We start from the raw sequence: 20,382 nt of genomic DNA, 5'->3' as shown, positions 1-20,382 counted from the left end.
AGACACAGCCCCTCTCATTTCCTACAGGGCCATATTCATGCCACCTGGCTTGAAATGCATCTATAGCTTGGTTTATCCAGCATACTCTTTCCCACAGAAATTTAATCTGGATCTCTAAGAAAAGACACTTACCAACAACGCGTTTAATCTAAGCAGCATTTGCTTCTCCTGATCCTGAGTATTGTCATCATCTTTCTGGCCACCATTGAAAGACACGATCAGCCACTTCACACAGGACTCCAAAAGGGTCCTTCTCCAGGCACATAGCTCTTCTGCTGACCCTTCCAGAGCTGCTGAAATGGAGTCAGCCACGATCCACCTGCAGCAGGGGATGAGAGTCAGAGACAGAGAGGAGGCCTAAATCCTTCTGACTTTACATATAATCCAGCATCACAAAGAGCCATATGGGATAGATGCTGAGTCCTGCTCCCCACACTACCCACTCACAGGAATCACAGGCTTCCCTAGACTCTTACTCAAAAGCCAAAGATATACCAGAATTTTTACAAGCAAGGGAAATACTATTAGTACACTAGGAAAAGGATACGTATATCCAGACTTTGTCTAAATTAGGGTTTCTCAACCTCAGCGCTACTGACATTATGGGACAGATAACTCTACCCTTTAGAAGCCAGAAGCAACACCCCCTCATCCTAGTTGTGACAATAAAAGATGTCAGACATTGTCAATTGTCCCCTGGGAAAAAATCACCCCCAGCTGAGATCCACGGCTCTCAGGGAATCCAACTCAACCATCCACTTATGGAGATGTACAAGCTCCAGGCAGGATGCCTGGAAGTCAAGTTCTCGTAGGAACTGCCTGATCAGCACAACAGTAATGCAGCAGTTTTTCAATGACTTACTCCATGAATTTAAAAAAGAGAAAAGTGAAGCCGAGAGGAGAACATCCTGCGACCAATCTGAGCCTTCATACCTCTTGTGACTGCTTGGGGTGTGAAGCAAGCTGGGCAGGCGGTCCATGAGGACACTGAGATCCTTGGCTCGTGCAAACGGGACCAGCTGTGCCAGGATCTCCTGGTATGGCCCAGGCGCTGGGGGACTGTCAGTGCTAAGAAGCCTGTTCTGTAGCTGCCTCCACAGGGTTTTCCTCAAGACAGGAATGACAGCAGAGGACACTAGGGCAGAGATACCAAGGAGAAGTCATCACACTCAATGGTGGGCTGGAGCCAGCTTGGACCAGCTCACAGGAACTGGCTGCTGTATTTTAGGTATCCTGTGACCCTGGCGATGCCACACTGATGGCTTGAAATTGGCCATGGCAGGAGTACTGACATCATGGAAACTGGCACACCTGTCTCCTTCAAGGGTCCTCTCCTATCTCATCAGTCAACACTCTTGCTGGACACTCTTCAACCCAGGGGGCCCTGGCCATAGCCGCTATTTCTAAGCTCATGATAAGACCATGAGTGCCAAGGTTCTCAGTTCACATGGGATTCATTCTTCAAAGCCAGGTAACAGGGAGAGTAGCTGTTACGGTTTGGATGTCTGTCGCCTCCAAATCTCATGATGAAACGTGATCCCCAGTGTTGGAGGTGGGGTCTAATGGGAGGTGTTTGGGTCATGGAGGCAGGTCCCTCATGAATGGCTTGGTGCAGTCCTTGTGGTAGAGTGAATGAGCTCTGGCTCACGCTATTAGTTCCCAGAGTGCCAGGTGTTAAAAAGAGCCTGCCACCTCCTGTGCCTCTTGCCTCCCCTCTGGCCATGTGATCTCTGCAGAGCTGGCTCCGCTTTTTCTTCTACCATGAGTGGAAGCAGCCTGAGGCCCTCACAAGACGCAGATGCTAGCTCCATGCTTCCTGGACAGCCTGCAGAAGCATGGGCCAAATAACCCTCTTTTCTTTATGAATTACTCAGCCTCAGGTATTCCGTTATATCACTGTTAAATGGACTAAGTGCCCAAGGACAGGTATGTCAAGCACCACTGACTAGAACCCTAGTTGCAGGGCGCTGTCTTACTTTTTAAAACCTCTGCCATCAGCGATATGGAGTTACACGAAACAGAGGCAAAGTGGTGAGTAAAAATCATCCATACATTCGACAAAAGGGAATTATATTAAATTTGGGGTAATCAAAAAGTGCCTCAGCTCTGAAACCCAGTGAGTGGAGACAGAAGAGAGAGTTGAACCCAGGCTGCCTCGACTCAACATCAACTCACCAACATCTCCCCAGAGGGCGGGGAACCCTGGGACATGGGATGGATTGGTGCCCAAGGACTCCTTCAATGTAACAGGACAGTCCTAAATAGCCCCAGCTACTGCACCCAACTCCGCCAGATTCATGTAGGGGAACTCAGACCTGATGGGGCACAAGGGGCTGTGCCTCAGGCCACGAAGTACGGAGACTGAAGGGAGACAGGGTACTGGGGAGAATTACTCCATCTTTCTCCATCTTCAGAGTTGTGCTGGACACTGGAAACTAACCCACATCCCAGAAACTGAATTTCTAGGGTTTAAAAATGGCCATGCAGTTCACCTTCTTAGCCTGAGCAACTTAAGACTCCCAGCTGCCCAAAGCTAGCCTTTCCCTTACCTCCTGCTGGGCGTGTGAAGTGGCTCCGCATCCTGCACTGGAGGTACACATGGATGAGGGGGAGGAAGTCATCCAGGTCCCCCTGGAGGCCGAGCCCTGGGCCAGCCTGCAGGCACCACTGCTCGAACCACAGCAGGTGGGTGCAGCTCTCCTGTAGGAGCAGGGCAGCGATGCTGAGGGCCGCCTGCGTGCGCCGGGCCAGGCAGTAGTCAAGCAGATCAGCCCCGACCGCGGGGACCAGCACAGGCTCTCTCTGCAGAGTGTGGAGGAGCACTGTGTCCAGCTCGTCCACTGCCAGCGCGGGCAGCAGAGCCCCCAGGCCTCTCACAGACTCGGAGGACCACAGGAGCCCACCACTCTGCAGCTGATCCTGGGGGCTGCAGGTCAGCAGCTGCACCAGGGTCTTCCCAAGAGCATTCAGGTGTCTTTCTTTCCCGGGGCATTTCGTGGGTTGCTGGGTCACCAGGTGGGTCTCAGGCAGGCTCAGCAGGGCCAGCGTGACCTCACGGAGCTGGGCACCCTCCATGTATGGATGCAGCTCCTGCAGGGCCTCCAGCTGCAGCGGTGTCTTTGGTGGCGATGTGGCCGGGCCCTCCCTCCTGCTCTGAAGTTCCTTCAGCACGCTCTGGGTGATGGCCTCTAAGTACCTGGCCAGAAGGCCCAGCTGCCCAATGTTCCGGAGGATCGGGGCACTCGCCGCCAGCAGCTGGAGGAGCCCTGCACTGAAGTGGGCGGCCAGGAGCTTCACAAGGACAGGGCTGAGCGAGTGCGGCGGGAGGGCCTGCTGCTCCAGGGCCAGGAACCAGCCCTCCAGGGTGGGGTGCCTGAGGACGGCCACGAGCACCTCCTCCAGCGTCTGAAAGGCAGTGACGAGGCACAGACGTCACACGAGGCCCAGGGCTAAGAGGGGACAGCCGCTGCCACACAAGTATTCACTGTTGTTAGCAGGACAGAGAGCAGAGGCCCCCTTCTCTAACCCATTCCATCCTCAAGCCCGCATTTCCATGCTCCCTCAGGGTGCCCACGGCATCCTAGCCAAGCCCAGCCAGCGCAGTCATCCAGTTGTACCACAATCGCCTGAGGCACTCCATCTGCCCTGGCAGCACTGGACTGTGACCTGGCTGGTGCCCCACCCACATTTTCAAGCACGTGTCTGAAGAACCCAGCCTGGGTGAATTTCCAGCATGGGAAAAGGGCTCTCGACGGTCACTCAGTGTGGGGGGCGGGCCGTGCAGAAACCCCACCATGTGAGTAAGAGTAATCAGCTGCTGGCTTCTCCTCAGTGGCCTTGCCCTCCTAAATAAATCTGGTTGAGGGACAGGGGTGTCTACTTACAGCTGGGGTGATGTCAGTTTAGATGAGACCATGTGTCTGGGAAAAGTGGGTTGGGATTAAACCACCGTGTGTCTACGATCCTGAATTGAAAGTAATCCTGTCTCCACTGTCAGGAGGAGACTGGGCCTCGAGTGACCCCACAAACCCCCAAACTAGTTCTGACCTGGCCAATTGAGTAAACACTGAGCAGAACGCAGGTGAGCACCCTTGCTGGATTAGAGAACAATTTCATTCAATTGTTCCGCATAGCCCTCCTGAACTGATTCCTCACCAGCGACACTCCACCAGTTCCCAGAGACAGAAAGAAATTTTCTTCCCTTATTTATTCTCAGGGAAGGAAAGAGGAGCCTATCACAGTCTCCACTCAAGCTTTACCAGTTAAAAACAGCAAAGCACGATCACATACTGAGAATGCTTTGCCTCACGCTGACTGGCTAACAGGTGGTCCCTCCCAAGCAAATACCTCCCAGAAAGACAACTCGGAACTCAAAGGAAAAAAGTGTATATTTCAATTAGATTGTGAAACAAGGAACGTATCTGCCTCCTGAACCTGGGAACACAGGTTACATGGCAAACTGTGAGAGAAACAGTCATCCTGGCCCCAATTAAACAGTCTGCTCCCCAAGACCCCCAACAGGACAGGAAGGCTGCTGCTTCTCAGAGCGGTCTATTTCCTGTGAAGAGCAGTACCCGCTGCCCACCTTTCACTCAACACAAGCTGCAGCTATTCACACTGTTTCTCAGCAGGCTCCTCACACAGCGTGAGAGAGAGCCGTCTGCAGGGAGGGTGACGGTGCACAGAAAAGCAACTGGAAACAGAAATGCCCAAATTAAATCGCACACCGGGCGGGTGCTAGGAAGTTTCTATGATCTCTGCTGTAGTTTCTGCATTTCCCGACTTTCCCACAATGGACCCATGTTTGTTTTTAACCAGAAGTGAAGAGAAAGCCATTACCCATGACTCTGAGAACAGGCTAACAGGCGACCTGTGGGAGTACCTGATCATTGGCCAACTCCAGTGAGGCCACAGACTCCATGTCCAGGAAGAGGTCGGCTTCGGCCCGGGCGGCCTCACATCTCTGCTGGTTCTGGGCATCCAGCTGCTCACAGTGGACAACCAGGCGCCTCAGGAGATCCAGGAAGAGCTGCAGGAGGGGCGGGCCCACACTTCTGCCCAGCTGTGAGAACAAGAGCACGAGCCTCAGCAGGGAAAAGAAGGGCTCACAGCCACCAGGCAGTGACTTCCAGGGCCCGTGTTTTCACAACAGGAGACTCGGGAGGCAGGCTGAGATGGCAACTCCTCCCAGAGTGTGTGTGACACCCGTCAATGCAATGCCATTTCTCAAATAAGAGATGTGTCTTCCTAAGCCCTGGTGAAACACAAAGGTGTCCCTAAGCTGAAAGGGACAGGCCCACCTCAAAACTTAAAAATCCCTTGAACCACATCAGGAACAGAAATTCATCAGCCAGCTACTACACAAATAAACTTAAGAGGGAGGGCTGGGTCAGGCACGGTGGCTCACACCTGTAATCCCAGCACTTCGGGAGGCTGAGGCAGGCAGGTCATCTGAGGTCAGGAGTTCAGGACCAGCCCCGCCAACATGGCAAAACCCCGTCTCTACTAAAAATACAAAAATTAGCCGGGCATGGTGGTGCATGCCTGTTATCCCAGCTACTAGGGAGGCTTAGGGAGGAGAATAGCTTGAACCTGGGAGGCAGAGGTTGCAGTGAGCCAAGATCCTGCCATTGCATGCCATCCTGGGCAACAAGAGCTAAACTCCGTCTCAGGAAAAAAAAAAAAAGAAAGAAAGAAAGAGGGAGGGCTGGGTGCAGTGGCTCATGCCTGCAATCCCAGCACTGTGGGAGGTTGAGGCAGGCAGATCACTTTGAACCCAGGAGTTTGAGACCAGCCTGACCAACACGGCGAGAACGCATCTCTTCAAAAAACACAAAAATTAGCTGGGAATGGTGGTGCATGCCTATAGTCCCAGCTGATTGAAAGGCTGAGAGGTCGAGGCTGTAGTGAGCTATGACACGCCACTGCACTCCAGGCTTGGTGACAAAAAAACAAAGGCGCGGCAGGGCCGCCAACGCAGTCTACCGTAGGAAGGGCTCTGTCTTGACCAGAGCTGCCCTGAAAACAAAGTCAGGCTGACCTGACTCCCGTCTGCAGCTGCTGAGGGACATGAAGAGTTTGCAGCTGAGGTCTGGACAGAACAGCACTTAAACTGCCTCTGCAGTGAGTTCCAGGGAGCAAGAGTGTGCTGAGCTGTGGGCCCGACTCAGAGAAGGCTGAGCTCTCTGGTGGCAGAGCTCTGGGGCGTGCGGAGGACGGGGCAACGCTGACCTGGCCGAAGTTCTCCACGGTGCTCCGCAGGTAGAGCAGCACCTGCTTGGCCGCGCGCAGGACCTGCTGCATGGGGAGGTGTGGCATGCTGGCCTGCAGCTGCGCCTGGATGTGCTTGTCCCGAAGTGCCTGGCTCTCATAGGCTGCCTGCAGCAGGGCTGTGAAGGAGGAGGCCGAGGGAAGGGCAGGGGGCGAGGGGCTACCCTGTGCCTGCAGCAGCTGAGGGAGACAGCAAAAGGCCGGGGAAGAGAAAGACACATCACCACCAATGAAAACAGTCATAGGCATGGGTAACATACAACAAACGGACATTTCACAAAGAAGCACGTGCTGGGATAGGACTAACAAATACGGGATCGTGTGGCATTTTACTTCAGTAGAGTAAGTTCTGGTCATGTCATGCATACTTTCCTAGAGCATTTCCGCTGACCACATGTAAAGGCCCAAATCATGCTGGATCTACACCCCTTGGAGAATAAGGCAGGAGCCTGTCCCACAGGCAGGAGCCACATGTGACAGAGGCCGGATGTGAATCACAAGAATCACTAGAAAGGGGGAAATCAGCCTACAGAGGAGCCCGCTCTGCAAGTGGCCTTTGGAAGACCTTCCTCAGGAGCTGCGGGTTGAATATGTTGTTAGAAGGACAGAAGATGGGCAGAACACAGAAATTTCTGGAGCCCTTCTGCCTCAAACTGAAGTTATACACTTCTTCTAACGTAACTAGCAAGCTGCCTCCTTTATTCACTCAATGTGGCTTATGTTGTAGAACTCCATTTGACTTCCTTAGGCTAATAAAACCCAAGGCTGTAACATGCCCTGAAACTTGGTGGTTGCCAGTGTTCCCCAGGCCTGCAGCAGCACCAGAATACATGAGAAATGCAGATTCTCAGGCCCCACCCAGACCTGCCGGGTCACTGTGCGGCTGGAGTCCAGCAGTCAAGTTTGAATAGGCCCTCTGGGGAATTCTGACACACCCTGGAGGGTGAGAACCACTGCTGAGTCTTATTCCACAGAAGGTGGACACCCACTCCGAGCATCCACGAGGGGCAGGACAGAACCTCTCCGAGCATCCATGAGGGGCAGGACGGAACCTCTAATACCTCCACATAAGCTGCTGTCTGGCTATCACTATGGCCTACGTGTGGAGGAAGGTGGCAACAATGTTGTGGGCGAGGCCTCTGGAGCCGGAATGCTTGGGCCGAATCCTGACTCCGCCACTGACTGGTGTTGGAACCGCTCTGTGCCTCAGTTTCCCTATGTGCATAAAGGACGGCGAGAGTCCCGGCCTACTTCTCAGAGTTGAGGTGAGGATTAAACGGCCAAAAATACATGTAGTACACTTAGTACAGGGCTGGGTATGCCTCCAAAAAACACCCAGAAAACATGCAATCGTTGTTGGCTATTGCTACGAATATCACAAGACAAGGAGGGTCTAAGCTGTCTGCTTTTTCGAACACAGCTAAAATGAAATGAATGCACAAAAATGCCTACCACAAACGTCGTGCCCCGCACAGCACTGTAAATACTCTGCATTGGAGCCAGAATCCCACCAAGAGAATGTAGTCCCCAGCAAAAGAAAATACACTTTTTCCTTTTCTTCCCCAGCTTCAGCAGAAGAGACCCTGCTGGAGGCCTTGAGGGGCCACGTGTGACAGCTGAGCACAATCTGTCTAGGGCCATGCTAAGGTCCACAGAGGACAGCCAGGAGACAAGCACGCACAGATAACAAGGTAAGGAAAAAAAGGAAAAGGCAACGCTCCTGCCCCAGGCTGAACGAGGAACTAACCTATTATCATTATCAGGGAGCCAGTGGGAAATTTACTTTGGCTGCATCACTGAGTCTTGTGTGTTCAGTTATGTTAGCTGAGCACCAGGGATACCACTTAGCTTCCCCTCTTATGCAGGGCACTTTAGGGTAAGAAATTTCACCCTGCAGGCTGTCTGGCTATCCAACTGCACAGCTGTGGCCCAACCAGCTGTGACCCCGGGAAGAGCCCTGCACGGGAGCAGTGACCACAGCTGTGGCTGCAGCTCACCCAGGCCTCTCTGGCTTGCTCTGGGATCCAGAGGCTGTAGTATCTGTTAAACCGTGAGAGCTGGTGGCAGCAAGGCACTGGGCATGGAGGCTCAAGCTTGTCATACGCCTGGAGCAGGAGACACAGAGCCAGGGGGTCCCTCTGGGTGTGGAGGAGGTCAGTCAGCACCGCCGTCAGATACGTCACAACGTTTTCCGCTGCAAAGGAACGAGATGCATGTGGGAAGAGGCTGGCTGGGCCCACCCTTCCATGACCTACCAACACCACCTTCTTCCACATACACGCAAGACCCTGAGACATTCATGCAACTCCACGAGGGGACACATAACCACAGGGAAGGAGGTGCTACTACTAAAGACTGTACTAGGCTCTGGTTTTTTTAAACATATAGAGCAAAGTCAGACATTCACTCCCTTTTGCCTGGCCTCTTACATGCCTGGGTCTTCACTCACTGGGAAAGAGGCCCAGGAGTGAAGACCCAGCCATGTAAGAGGCCAGGCAAAACCCACCTGGGACCAGGACTTGCTAGGTGCTCAGCAATCCGTTTACTCTGCCTCGGCACACAAGCCTCTCTTGTGTGTAGGCTGGGACCACATGCCTGGTGAGTCACTTCCAGGCCATAACACCCCTTGCTTGACTATCCATCCTCACTTCCCTTTCCATGGTGATCTTGGAAGCCACAAATTGAGATGGCATAGCTACAAAATGGGAGCAGCCTGAATCCCTGTCCAACTTCCTGGAGGACAGCCAACCAGAAGAGCCACCCGGCCTGTACTAGACCACAGCAAGGTCTAGAAACAGACTCTTATTTACTAAAACTACTGACAAGTCAGGGCTTATTTGTTACTGCAGCAAAGCCTGAGTTCTCCCGACCAATCACACTACTATAATCTGTGAGCACTTCCTTGGGTCTAAGTTGCCTGCAAAATCCAACAAGTATGAAGGAGTCATCCTTCGCATCAACGTATCAAGAATAAATGTTGACAAAAAAACACCACTGTTACAGAGACTGTCTGGGCAGCCAGGCAAACACATTATTTCAGACTCATGCTCAAATGACCAATTTCCCAAAAGCCTAGCCAGCCCCAACATCCCCACCCCTGTGCTCCTAGCTCTGCTGGCTGGGTAGCTCTCACCCTGGGGATTCTGACCTCTTGTTGCCCTGGATTCTCAGCAACTGATCCCACAGCCCCTGGAATCCCACCTCCCACCCCGCACAGACCAGCCGGCCAGATACGGCCAGAACATCCTGACTACACACAGGTACCTGCTTCACTGTCTGTCCCAAGAAGCAACTTATTCCTCGCTTCCAGGGCTGCAGGGACCACAGCACTGAATGGGAACGTGAGCAGGATCATGTCTTCATTTAACGTGAACCCTATTTCCTCGTCCAAGCCTTCACTGCCCTCCACCAGGACATCCACCATGTCGAGAACATCTGAGACAGAAAGAGGAGAATCCAGATGATGTGATAGCCACTGAAGGGTTTCACTGCAAATACCCACAGGGAGGCAGGAGCAGAATCCACGCAAAAAGAAAAAAGCCACATTCCTCTTGGGGTAGCATTTAATATAGTTTGACCCTGAACAGACAAGACATTGCCTATGAAATCTTTCATATCTTTGTCTGATAAAATGCAGGATATTCAGCTGAGGTGATAAAAGGTTAAAGTTTCCTCAAGTGACACAAGAAGCCCAGGAACTTTAACCCAGATATTCAGGCAAACGAGCCAAAATCTGAGAGGCAAAATAGCGTGAGGGTTAAAGCACACGCCAGAGCCAGAGCGCCTGGGTTCAAATCCTGACTTTGCTATGTAGTAGCTATATGAGCTTGAGCAAGTTATTATACTAAACCTCTCTGTGCCCCAGCTCTTATCTCCATATAAAATGAGGAGAATAATAATATCCTTTTCTTTTGGGGTTGCTTATGAGATTTTCATGAGTTAGGACTTACAAAGAGCTTAAAACTCTACCTGGCACACAGTAAGTACTACATAAATAAAACAGCAAGTGTTTCCTATTACATGAACACATAAGGAGACTTCATTTCCAGAACAGGCTGGTCTTTGCTGCAAAGGGACTGTGTGCACTTGGCCTAGGGCATCAGTGCAGTTCTTGTTCTCAATCTCTTAACATGTCACTGTGGCTTGGTCTTCAGACCTTTGAGCAACACAGAACAGAATGGAACATACCGTCAACGTGGGGGATAGAGTGGAACGTACCGTCAACATGAGGAATAGAGTGGAACATACCATCAACGTGGGGGATAGAGTGGAACAAACAGTCAACGTGGGGGATAGAGTGGAACATACCGTCTATGTCAGGGATAGAGTGGAACATACCGTCAATGTGGGAGATGGGAATGCTCATGTCGTCGGCTTCTTGCTTCGTCATAGTGGCCTGCAGCGTGCTTGCTTCTTGGACAAAGTCAGATGCTTTGTCTGTGTATGAATAGGGATTCGCCACCAATGTCAATAAAATCTGGGCATTAAAGAGCCAAGTAGAAAGCATTCAGATGGTCACAGGTAAATGAAAAAGCCAAAAAATGTCACTGGTCAAAATCAAGGGAAGTGACATAGTATGTTCAATCCTTAATTAGAATAATTTTACTATGAAGTTGGGTCTAAACTTTTTGTTGTGGAATTAAAAAAAAAAATCTCCTTTTAGTATAGCACTGCTTTTAATATCACTTTTGGTATGCCCCTATTCCCCTGTGCAAAAACAAATTTCCAAAAGGAAATGAAACAGCATGCTGTAATATATACCTATTTTACATATTCTAAAACGAAGATTCTGAAGTCTCAGCAAGAATAAGGAAGTCAGGCCAAGAAGCCTTTTGGTGCTGGTGCATCAAAAATGCCTCGATTACGCTAAGAAGTTAATATAATTATCTCTGAGCATGCTCCTTTATGTGGGAAATATGTGCTTACGCGTTCCAGAAACTGAATCACAGTCTCTCTGTTCTCTTCCACGGTGTTCTCTAAATGCTCCAGCCAAAGCTCCAGCTCCTTCCAGGTGTGCTCAAACACCCCCGTGTCCTGCAGAATCTGCCAGGAAGCAGGTACCAGTGAAAAAGTCAGAACAGAACCCACTTTTTTTTTTTTTTTTTTTTTTGAGACGGAGTCTCGCTCTGTCGCCCAGGCTGGAGTACAGCGGCACGATCTCAGCTCACTGCAACCTCCGCTTCCCAGGTTCAAGAGACTCTCCTGCTCAGCCTCCCGAGTAGCTGGGATTTCAGGCATGTGCCAACACATCCAGCTAATTTTTGTAACTTTCTAGCAGAGACAAATTTTCACCAAGTTGGCCAGGTTGGTATCAAACTCCTAGCTTCAAGAGATCTGCCTACCTTGGCCTCCCAAAGTGTTGGGATTATAGGCATGAGCCATCACACCCAGCCTACAGGACCCACTTTCTGCTGGAGGTCAAGCAGTTTCATTGTGCTCCGGCACCACACGCCCAAGGAGCATGCAGGCGGTGAAAGTTTCATCCCATTTTTCTCTGAAAGTTAGTCTTTCAAAATAATATCCCCATTGTTGAGGGAAACAAAGAAATCATTCTACGCTTTCTCAAAGACAATATAATCTGGCCAGGCCTAGTGGCTCATGCATGTAATCTCAGCACTTCAGGAGGTTGAGGTGTGAGAATTGCTTGAGCCCAGGAGCTTGAGATAAGCACAGGCAACATAGTTGAGACCGTCTCTACAGAAAATAGTAATTAAAAAACGAGCCGGGTTAGTGGTGGTGCACACATGTGGCCCTAGCTACTCAGGAGGCTGAGGTGGGAGGATCACTTGAGCCCGGAAGGTCAAGATGGCAGTGAACTGTGATTGTACCAGTGCACTGCAGCCTGGGAGACACAGCAACAGCCTGTCTCAAACAAACAAAAAAGACAATATGATCCCTTCTCTCATGGCTGCTTATCCTTTATCCTCATTTCCTACATAAAAAGAAGTGAAAAAATTTGGCTGCTACTTAGGAGCCAGAGGCCTCTGGATTTTCACAAAGACCCAGGTAAATGTGTAAAACTTGACCCCTCACAGCTACTCAACCCTCAGCCTGTATGAAATTCTCCAACATCACGAGCCAGTCACATCATATCACTTCAACGTGGACCTCAAGACTCAGACCTCAAGACTCACTATTTCCAACAGAAGAGAAGCTGATATGAGGCAGGACTTGAATGTGCAGAAGTGATGAAATGATTTCCCCAAATGATCTGACAGCGGAAACTCAGGGTCTAAGAGGACTTACGGCACAGAGCCCTGCAACAGCATGCACCGAAGGAAAGCCTGACTGTGCCAATTTCATCTATTTGCAGTCAGTGATCATGAAATCTAGCGGGGGTCAGGTTCACAGCTGCACTACCTGGAAGGAAATGGCATCCTATGGAGGTCAAAACTTAGCCTGCCACATTCTTTCAGCGGCTCAAGAGAGAAGGCTGTAAGTGCAGCAAGGTTATCAGCACTTCAAATACAAGTGGAAGGTCAAACCTCTGTACCCTAAACATAGTGCATCCCCCAAGCTGTTTGCTGCAGAGCAGAAACGAGGACTAGATGTCCTACTGCCATCATAAGACCTGACACAGCTCTGGAAACATGAGTATCAAGGACAAAAAAAGAGAAGGAAATAAATTCCTGTTATTTTCCACTGCCTTTGATGACCCATGTGCTGTGGGTGATGGATTTGGGCAAAAAGGCTGACAGCCCTGGAGAAGGCCGGAGCCTGAGAAGGAGGAAAGAGGCACTGCCTAATCAACACCAAGAAGCCAAAATGTAGTATTTAGTGAGCCTACAACAAGCTAGAAATGACCTACCTAAAAAAAAAAAAAAAAAAAAAAAAAAGTCTCTCCAATGTACCAGGCTGCCTCTGAGAAATGTAGCTAAGTGTAAGACACAACAAATTTAACTGCCATAAAACCTTCTATTTTAAAACTAAAAACAATCCCAATACGTCCTGAATTCAACAACTGTTAACTAAACACTTACCATAAGGAAGATCTATACAAAATGCTTTTCAGAGTCAGAAACTGGTAGAAAATGCTCACCTTCATGATCAGAAGTTTAGTCGATGACTTCAGTTGTAAATGACTACTGGTCACAAACATTTTCATTAGTAAGTAAAATACCGATCGTTCACCTCCAATAATTTCTGCATCTGGGCCTTCCTAGAGTTTAAACAATATTATGTATTTTTAATATACATAATTACATATATAATTTTAATATATAGTTATATATTAGACACATACCACAGGGCCAGGCGTGGTGGCTCACACTTGTAATCTCAGCACTCTGGGAGGCCAAAGCAGGCAGATCACCTGAGGTCAGGAGTTTGAGACCAGCCTGGCCAACATGGCGAAACCCTGTCTCTACTAAAAATACAAAAATTAGCCAGGCATGGTGGCACACGCCTGTAGTTCCAGCTACTTGGGAGGCTGAGGCAGAAGAATCACCTGAACCCAGGAGGCAGACGTTGCAATGAGTCCAGATGACGCCACTGCACTCCAGCCTGGGCAACAGAGTGAGACTTCATCTCCAAAAACAAAAAACAAAACAAAACATAACAGGAGCCATCACTTGCTGAACGCACAGTATGCTGCCAGGTCCTTACCTCATCTCATTTTAACCACAATTTGGCAGGAAGAGTAGCAAGAGTAAGCACAGGTAGCCGTGTTCCTGTGCTGGAGTCATCCTAGGGACCCAGCTTACACTGACTCACTGAATTCTCCCAATACCCCTGTGAGGTGGGTACAGCTGCTACCCTATTTTACATGTGGAAACTGAGGCACTGAGAAGGCACCTGGCTGTTCACTGGAAACCAAGGCAGATGCTGTGCTGTCTGGTGGATAGTGAGCAGGAGGGACCCCAGCGCTGAGTCCGTCAAAACATGTCCTTGTTACTTTCATCAGGATGCCGGTGCTGGCAGAATGGATTGCTTATGCATAATTTAACCTCCTCAAAAGGCTTTTGGGCTTTGAACACATGTCTTCAACAAGTACATGGAGCTCCAAATCCCCAATCCAAACTCTGTTGAGCCCGTGTGTCTCACTGCAGCCCTTGGCAATGAGGACAACCCTGAACGTGGTGAAGTGCTGGTTAGCTTAGGCAAAGCCAGCAGATGTATCTTATAAGCATAAGGTGGGGCACAGGATATAAATTCATACCGGTTCTTTCAAATTATGAGGCCTCTGTTCACTTTCCAACTAAATTATCAAGATCCCATGAGCCCAGTTGAGCTGGAGTAAAAACCAACCAGCAATGCCCGAGCCTGTCACCTCCCTAGGATTGGTGACAATGACCTCACATCTCAGTGGAATGGTGGCAATCAGCGATGCCCGAGCCTGTCACCGCCCTAGGATTGGTGGCAATGACCTCACATCTCAGTGGAATGGTGGCAAGCAGGGCTCTGGGCAGCACCGCCTGGGTCCCATCCTGGACCCACCACTCATGGACGGGACCCTGAAGAAGGTTCTGACACTCTGTGCCCAGTTGCCTTGTCTTTAAGTAGCGTGAACTGAGCAGCCACATGAAGCACCCGTATCCTGCCCAGCACGCAAGTAAGTTCTCAGGAAGAATGATCCTCAGCTACGACGCCGGGAAGCCTCAGTACGGGGACTCGAGAGAGAGATACATGGTCCCAGAGGCACAGCATTCTTAAGTCTTCCTGGATATGTCACATGTAAAAATGCCAACATACATTTCCATACTATTGGTTCCATGTAAAATCTAAGTCACTAAAAAATAAATCAGCTCAGATTATGAGAAACACTTAGACAATGCTTAATTTTGCTCGATCATGTTCCCTCCTCCTCTTTGCATAGAAATGATGCAGCATCCTGGGCTTAAGCCCAGGGTAAAATTCTGTGGCATCCTGAGTTTCCCTTTATGATTTAACATTATGTTCTCCAAAAAGTTCTGGAAGATATTCTATTAACGACCTAGAAAAAAATGCTGGCAATGTCTACTGATTCTTCCACCAGCCTCAATCCTCTTCTGACTTGGTATCTATTCTCATCTCGTCTTTAATTCTCCCAGGATGAGGGTAAAGCAAAAGGAATGTATTTTATTTTGTTTATTATTTTAAAATGGGAAAAATGTAAAACAGTTGAGATAAACAAGAAACTCCCTGGACCCAGCAACAATGTATTTGCAGCAAGGACATGTTAAGCACCCTATTTTACAAAAGCAAGCAGGTTCCCAGGCCTTCTGGTTCATGAATCAGGACCTCTGCTGTGGGTCTCTCTAAAATGAGAACGCTTAACCTCTTTCGTCTTGCCCCATCAGGTTCTGAGCCAGTTAGCAATTCATCAGGCCAAGCAGCCACCTGGCCCAGCAGGTTAGCTTAGGGCAGAAGACTGGGAGCTCTGCTTCCTACCTGTGCCTTTAACCACAGAAACTTGCTGGCCGGCAGCTCCAGGGCCACCTTCAGCATGTGGTGCTGCAGAATGGGAGGCACCTCCTCTCGAAGGCCCTGCTCGGAGATGATGCCTATGGGTGAAAAAGAGGCAGGCTGAAAAAAGTCACGTGGACGTGGGTCCCCAGCAATTGCTGCCCTGGCCAGAAGGTCAAGGAACTCAACATGGAGAAAGAAAAAGGGTGGATGCAAGGTTCTGTTTCTCTGTCCTGTGCTCACTCTCACGCAGCACATCTCGCCTGATGTCTCCCCACGCCCTGGTCTGTACAAATCTTTCAACAGAAAGTCCAAATCCCACTTGCCTGAGGAAGCCACATAGTCCGCACTGACCCCGAACAGCTGGAATCACTGCACCCAACACGTACCCTCCAGGGGTGGGCTCTCGCTAACGTTCTCCCTGGCTCCCCAGACAGCAAGCATTTTGTGGACAAAGACTGCAGCCACCTGCGCCTGAGACTGGGTCCTCATCCTCTAGCCGGCTCTCTGGGTTTCTCCTTTGCTACTAAATACTAAATGGCCACATTCTAGTAAATTTCATATTTCCACAGCAAAGAGAACCGGTCACCTTCAAATGATTAAAAAGTGAATTGCAGCTTTTGAAAAGGAGTATTTCATAGCTTATATAAATTCCAAGAACGGTATTTTTGCAAGTCTTCTCCCACAGGCCCAATTATAAAGTGTATCAGACAAACTTTACCATCCAGGAAACATGACCAGACAAGCATTATGTTACTTTTAAAAGTATGAAACTGACTCAGTGGGGGAAAAGATGAGGTAACTATGTCAAAAGTGTCTCTGCATGAACAGGACGTCCCTTCTGCAGGATCCTTGTTTCTGCTATACCCTCTGCACCCCCACTCCCTTGAAAAGTGACGTTAGAGTTAATGTCACATGCTCGGATTTGTGGGCCATTCATGCCGGTTGCTCAGCACTCGGAAGCTGGCTGGCTTCTTCCATTGTTCTCACTGCTACCAAGTGTTCATCTGATATTTACTTATGGAAGACCAGCTATTTAAAAAATACTGATGCAAGTACAATTTCTCAGGCTGACGGAGGAGCATGCAGTCAACTGTCCACCAGCCTTCCCGATTCTTGGCTCCAGGGCTCTGCTCTGGTTTACTGGCACTTCCTCCACCTGCACTGGCAGGAACAGTGGCGGCTTGTCTGCAAGCCCTTGAAACCCACCTTTCAGGAGTTTGCTGAAGTCAAAGTTGTACTGCGTGACCACGTGGGGGACCACCTTCTGATAGAGGCATATGACCTGGAGCAGAACAGCTTTCAAAAGAATGGTTTCCGCATCATCTGCACACACAGACACACACATACACATACAAAGAAAAAGAAAAAGAAAGAAAGAAACAGTTTGAATTAGGAAACATATTGGTTCTTTGTCCTTGAGCAGCTGAACCAGGTGTGGCACCACATTGCAGCCAACTGCATGCTGCACACTGAGGCTGCAGACAGACTGCTCAGTACCTGGGTCTAAGGAGTCAACGTGGTAAAAACGTTAAAACTGTTCAGGGGATCTGGGTTAAAACCTCATTTCACTGCTGTGACCTTGGACAGGTTCTGGTCACTCTGTCTCCCTGTGCTTTCATGTCTTCATCTGAGCAACAGGGACACACAGCAGAGCCTACCCCTGCAGGGCTGCCATCAGGATGAAATACGACACAGACATAAGACAAAGCTCAATGCCTGACCAACGACAAGGCTCTGAGTTCTATCTGCAGAGCGAGAGACAGCACCCCGGTATTGCCGTCCCTGGAGAGGCCAGAGCACACGGCACCCAACACTCAAGTCTTCAGAGACACACAGTACTTGTATAAAGATGGGCACATGTCTAACAGATACTAAAATTCAATCTATGATTCCTTTCCAATTCCTCTCCCTAAGCAAAAAAAGATAGAGACACATTCACAGCCAGAGGTGCCTTGAAACAAGCACTGCTCCAGGACTCTCTGGATAGGAGCTATCCTAGGCTGCCAGTGTCAGCTCCGTCCCATGCAAAAGGCAGAGTGCCCCCTCACCCCTGAGCCCTTACCGCACTGGCGAGCCTCGCAGGCAGCTGGGGGCCCATCGCTCCCTTTCTTCCCTTTCTTGTCATCTGGTTTGGTCTCTTGCTTTTTAAGTGACTGCCAGACCCACACGATAGTGTTCAGGTCTGGCAAAATCTAAAAGGGAAAAAGAGGTAAAATATTAGTTGTATTCAACCACGAAGGGAGACAAATGAACTGAACATACCAACAAGATGCAAAAATCAGGGAGTGGGGTACGAGCCTACAGGACTGTGTGTAAGAAGGAGACGGACGAGTGGTGAGAAAACAGGCCCATATCCACCATAAGCTCTGCTCTGCAGTGTAATTTTTTCTTTCTTTCTCTTTTTTTTTGAGATGGAGTCTCACTCTGTCACCCTGGCTGGAGTTCAGTGGGGTGACCTCAGCTCACTGCAACCTCCACCTCCCAGGTTCAAGTCATTCTCGAGCCTCAGCCACCTGAGTAGCTGGAACTACAGGCACCCGTCATCACGTCCAGCTAATTTTTTGTATTTTTAGTAGAAGCAGGGTTTCACCAGATGGCCAGGCTGGTCCTCGAACTCCTGACCTCAGGTGATCCACCCATCTTGGCCTCCCAAAATGCTGCGATTACAGGTGTGAGCCACTGCGCCCGACCATGTTCTGCAGTATAATTTCTAGAACTATACAGAGCAAAGATTTGGTGAACAGGCAAGTGCTGATCATTAAAACAAACCCCTTAAGCCTCATTCACCTGAGCGAAAGACACAGGGAACAAAGAAAGACTTTCTCAGGAGCAGCTCAGGGAAAGCTGCCCTGTGCGACCGGGGCTCTCAGAGCAGCCAGCCAATTTACAGAAGCTTGGCCTTCAGCCACAGGAAGCAAGCGGGGCTTCCTGAGCCACTGCATCCCTTCTCGCTGGGCCACAGTGTGGTGTGTGTGTGCCTGCAGCCACGGGTGAGGGGTAAGGACACAACCTACCCCTCAACAACATCACACGGCTCCTGATTGAACATGAGGTCCCCACCAGAGCCAGAACTCCTGCGAGAGAACACGTGTATCGTCTAAATTCTTACTCTGCACAAGACTTCTGGATCATGCTCTGTGACATCACTGCCTATAATCACAAGTGGCAGGTCTTCTCAGCTGACCCTCAGCACCCATGCTACCACACTGCCCGCTGGCCCATCCAACCCTGCGGTTCCAAGGACACATCACTTGGCTTCCGCCCTTGAGCTCCCAGAACGGCCTTTTCCACCTGGTGAGGTCTGGAAGGAAAGCCCAAACCCGGATTGGAGCCTACCTTGCTCAGGGCTTCTCTGAAGAGCTGCACGAATTCTTCCATCATCACAGCTGTGTACACGCCTGATTCCTGCCACACCTCTTTATTCAGGCAGTGGTCAACAGTTTTTAATGCCCTCTTCAAAACGACAGAAATAAGGGATAAGGCCGTGTGCCTCACTGAGGTGCTGTCCAACTGGGAAGAAAAAGAGTTAAATGCACAAATGTCTCTAGGATACACTGGTGGACACAGATTTGCTAAGTGTGGGCTTGGCTGGCATTTGCCCCTCCTCAGGTCACTCACAGGGGAAGCTGCATGAAACAGCTGGTCTCTACACTGTGAGAAGAGGCGACCTGGGTACCTTACCCTCCTGATATCCTCTGGGTCTGACCTCAGCAATCGCCAGGAAACGACCACTAATGGCAGCATCCAGCAGTAGTTTCATTTTTATCATCTGCTCTTTGGTAAGCCTTGAGACAACTACTCAGCTACTGTGAATGTTCTCCATTAACAACAGATCTCATCAGAAGCCACTCTGCCACTGTTTTCTTTTTTTTTGAGTCAGGGTCTCACTCTGTCACCCAGGCTGGAGTGCAATGGTGCGATCATAGCTCACTGCAGCCTCAAGCTCCTGGACTCAGGCAATCCTCCCGCCTCATCCTCCCAGGCCCCGGCCCAGACAACTCAAGCAGAATCTGCATTTCACATGATCCCCAGGAGAGCCCTCCAACACTGAGATCTGAGAAGCCCTGGCTGGGACACTGCAGACTGGCGGTGAGGTAGAAACAAAGAGCTTTTCTGGTTTACTTTTAGCTCAGTAACCGCGACACCCCAGAGCCCCAGCATTCCAGTCAGCTGCGGCTTCACTCTGCATACACTGCACACTAAATCAGGACTACAGGAACTATCCTAAGCCAAGAATGGCCGGCCTCACAATCGCTTCAAAGGCAGGCCCCACACAAGCATGCACACCACACCCAAGGCGCTGGGAGCACAAAGCTCAACCAACAACCCGGGCCCTGCTTCCAAACGCTTTCTTACTTCCTGTTTCTAAAATAGGCTAAAGCTTCTCTTCCTGATTCTAAAATGTATGCTTTAGAAGTTTTTTAGACAAAACCATAAGAAATAAAAAAAAAACCCAAACAAACATCATCTAACTCCAGCCCCTGGAGGCACTCGCATCACCGGGTCTCACATAAAACCAGTCTTGGCTCTCGGAAAGGGCACCTGTGGAGGGAAGGCAAGGCTGGGCTCAGTGGCCCTGGTCCTGGCCCTGCAGGGCATGGCAACAGCCAACAGGGGGAGAGGAGGCTGTGTCCTCTGAGACTCCTTCCTTGGAGCCACTCCGTGCAGGAGCTACAACACCCCTCTAGGGGCACAAGCCTTTATCCTGAAACAACACTGAGAGGA

The 20,382-nt window shown here is 50.0% G+C and overlaps 1 protein-coding gene across 5 annotated transcripts in view; it reads right to left on the bottom strand.

Annotated features, from left to right (window-relative positions):
* URB1 (URB1 ribosome biogenesis homolog) overlaps positions 1–20,382 on the bottom strand; it is an 81,453-nt gene that overhangs the window by 33,915 nt on the left and 27,156 nt on the right. For 4 of the 5 annotated variants that reach the window (XR_006696952.2, XR_012432058.1, XM_005548826.5 and 1 more), the window contains exons 11-24: positions 18,994–19,167; positions 17,720–17,849; positions 16,864–16,980; positions 15,640–15,752; positions 13,310–13,429; positions 11,197–11,313; positions 10,609–10,747; positions 9,535–9,705; positions 8,268–8,464; positions 6,232–6,450; positions 4,883–5,062; positions 2,550–3,405; positions 934–1,135; positions 133–319 (exon numbers count right to left, since the gene is read on the bottom strand). Coding sequence is in view for 3 of the 5 variants with exons in the window: in XM_005548826.5 (XP_005548883.3) it covers positions 133–319; positions 934–1,135; positions 2,550–3,405; positions 4,883–5,062; positions 6,232–6,450; positions 8,268–8,464; positions 9,535–9,705; positions 10,609–10,747; positions 11,197–11,313; positions 13,310–13,429; positions 15,640–15,752; positions 16,864–16,980; positions 17,720–17,849; positions 18,994–19,167 (2,922 nt within the window). In the remaining 2 variants the exon portion in view is untranslated. Of the gene's footprint in view, positions 1–132; positions 320–933; positions 1,136–2,549; positions 3,406–4,882; positions 5,063–6,231; positions 6,451–8,267; positions 8,465–9,534; positions 9,706–10,608; positions 10,748–11,196; positions 11,314–13,309; positions 13,430–15,639; positions 15,753–16,863; positions 16,981–17,719; positions 17,850–18,993; positions 19,168–20,382 lie in introns of those variants that run through there. The other variant, XM_074034139.1, reaches the window with a different exon arrangement.

The sequence above is a fragment of the Macaca fascicularis genome, chromosome 3 (assembly GCF_037993035.2).
Source record: "Macaca fascicularis isolate 582-1 chromosome 3, T2T-MFA8v1.1".
NCBI lineage: Eukaryota > Metazoa > Chordata > Mammalia > Primates > Cercopithecidae > Macaca > Macaca fascicularis.
This window is presented reverse-complemented; position numbering and strand designations above follow the sequence as displayed.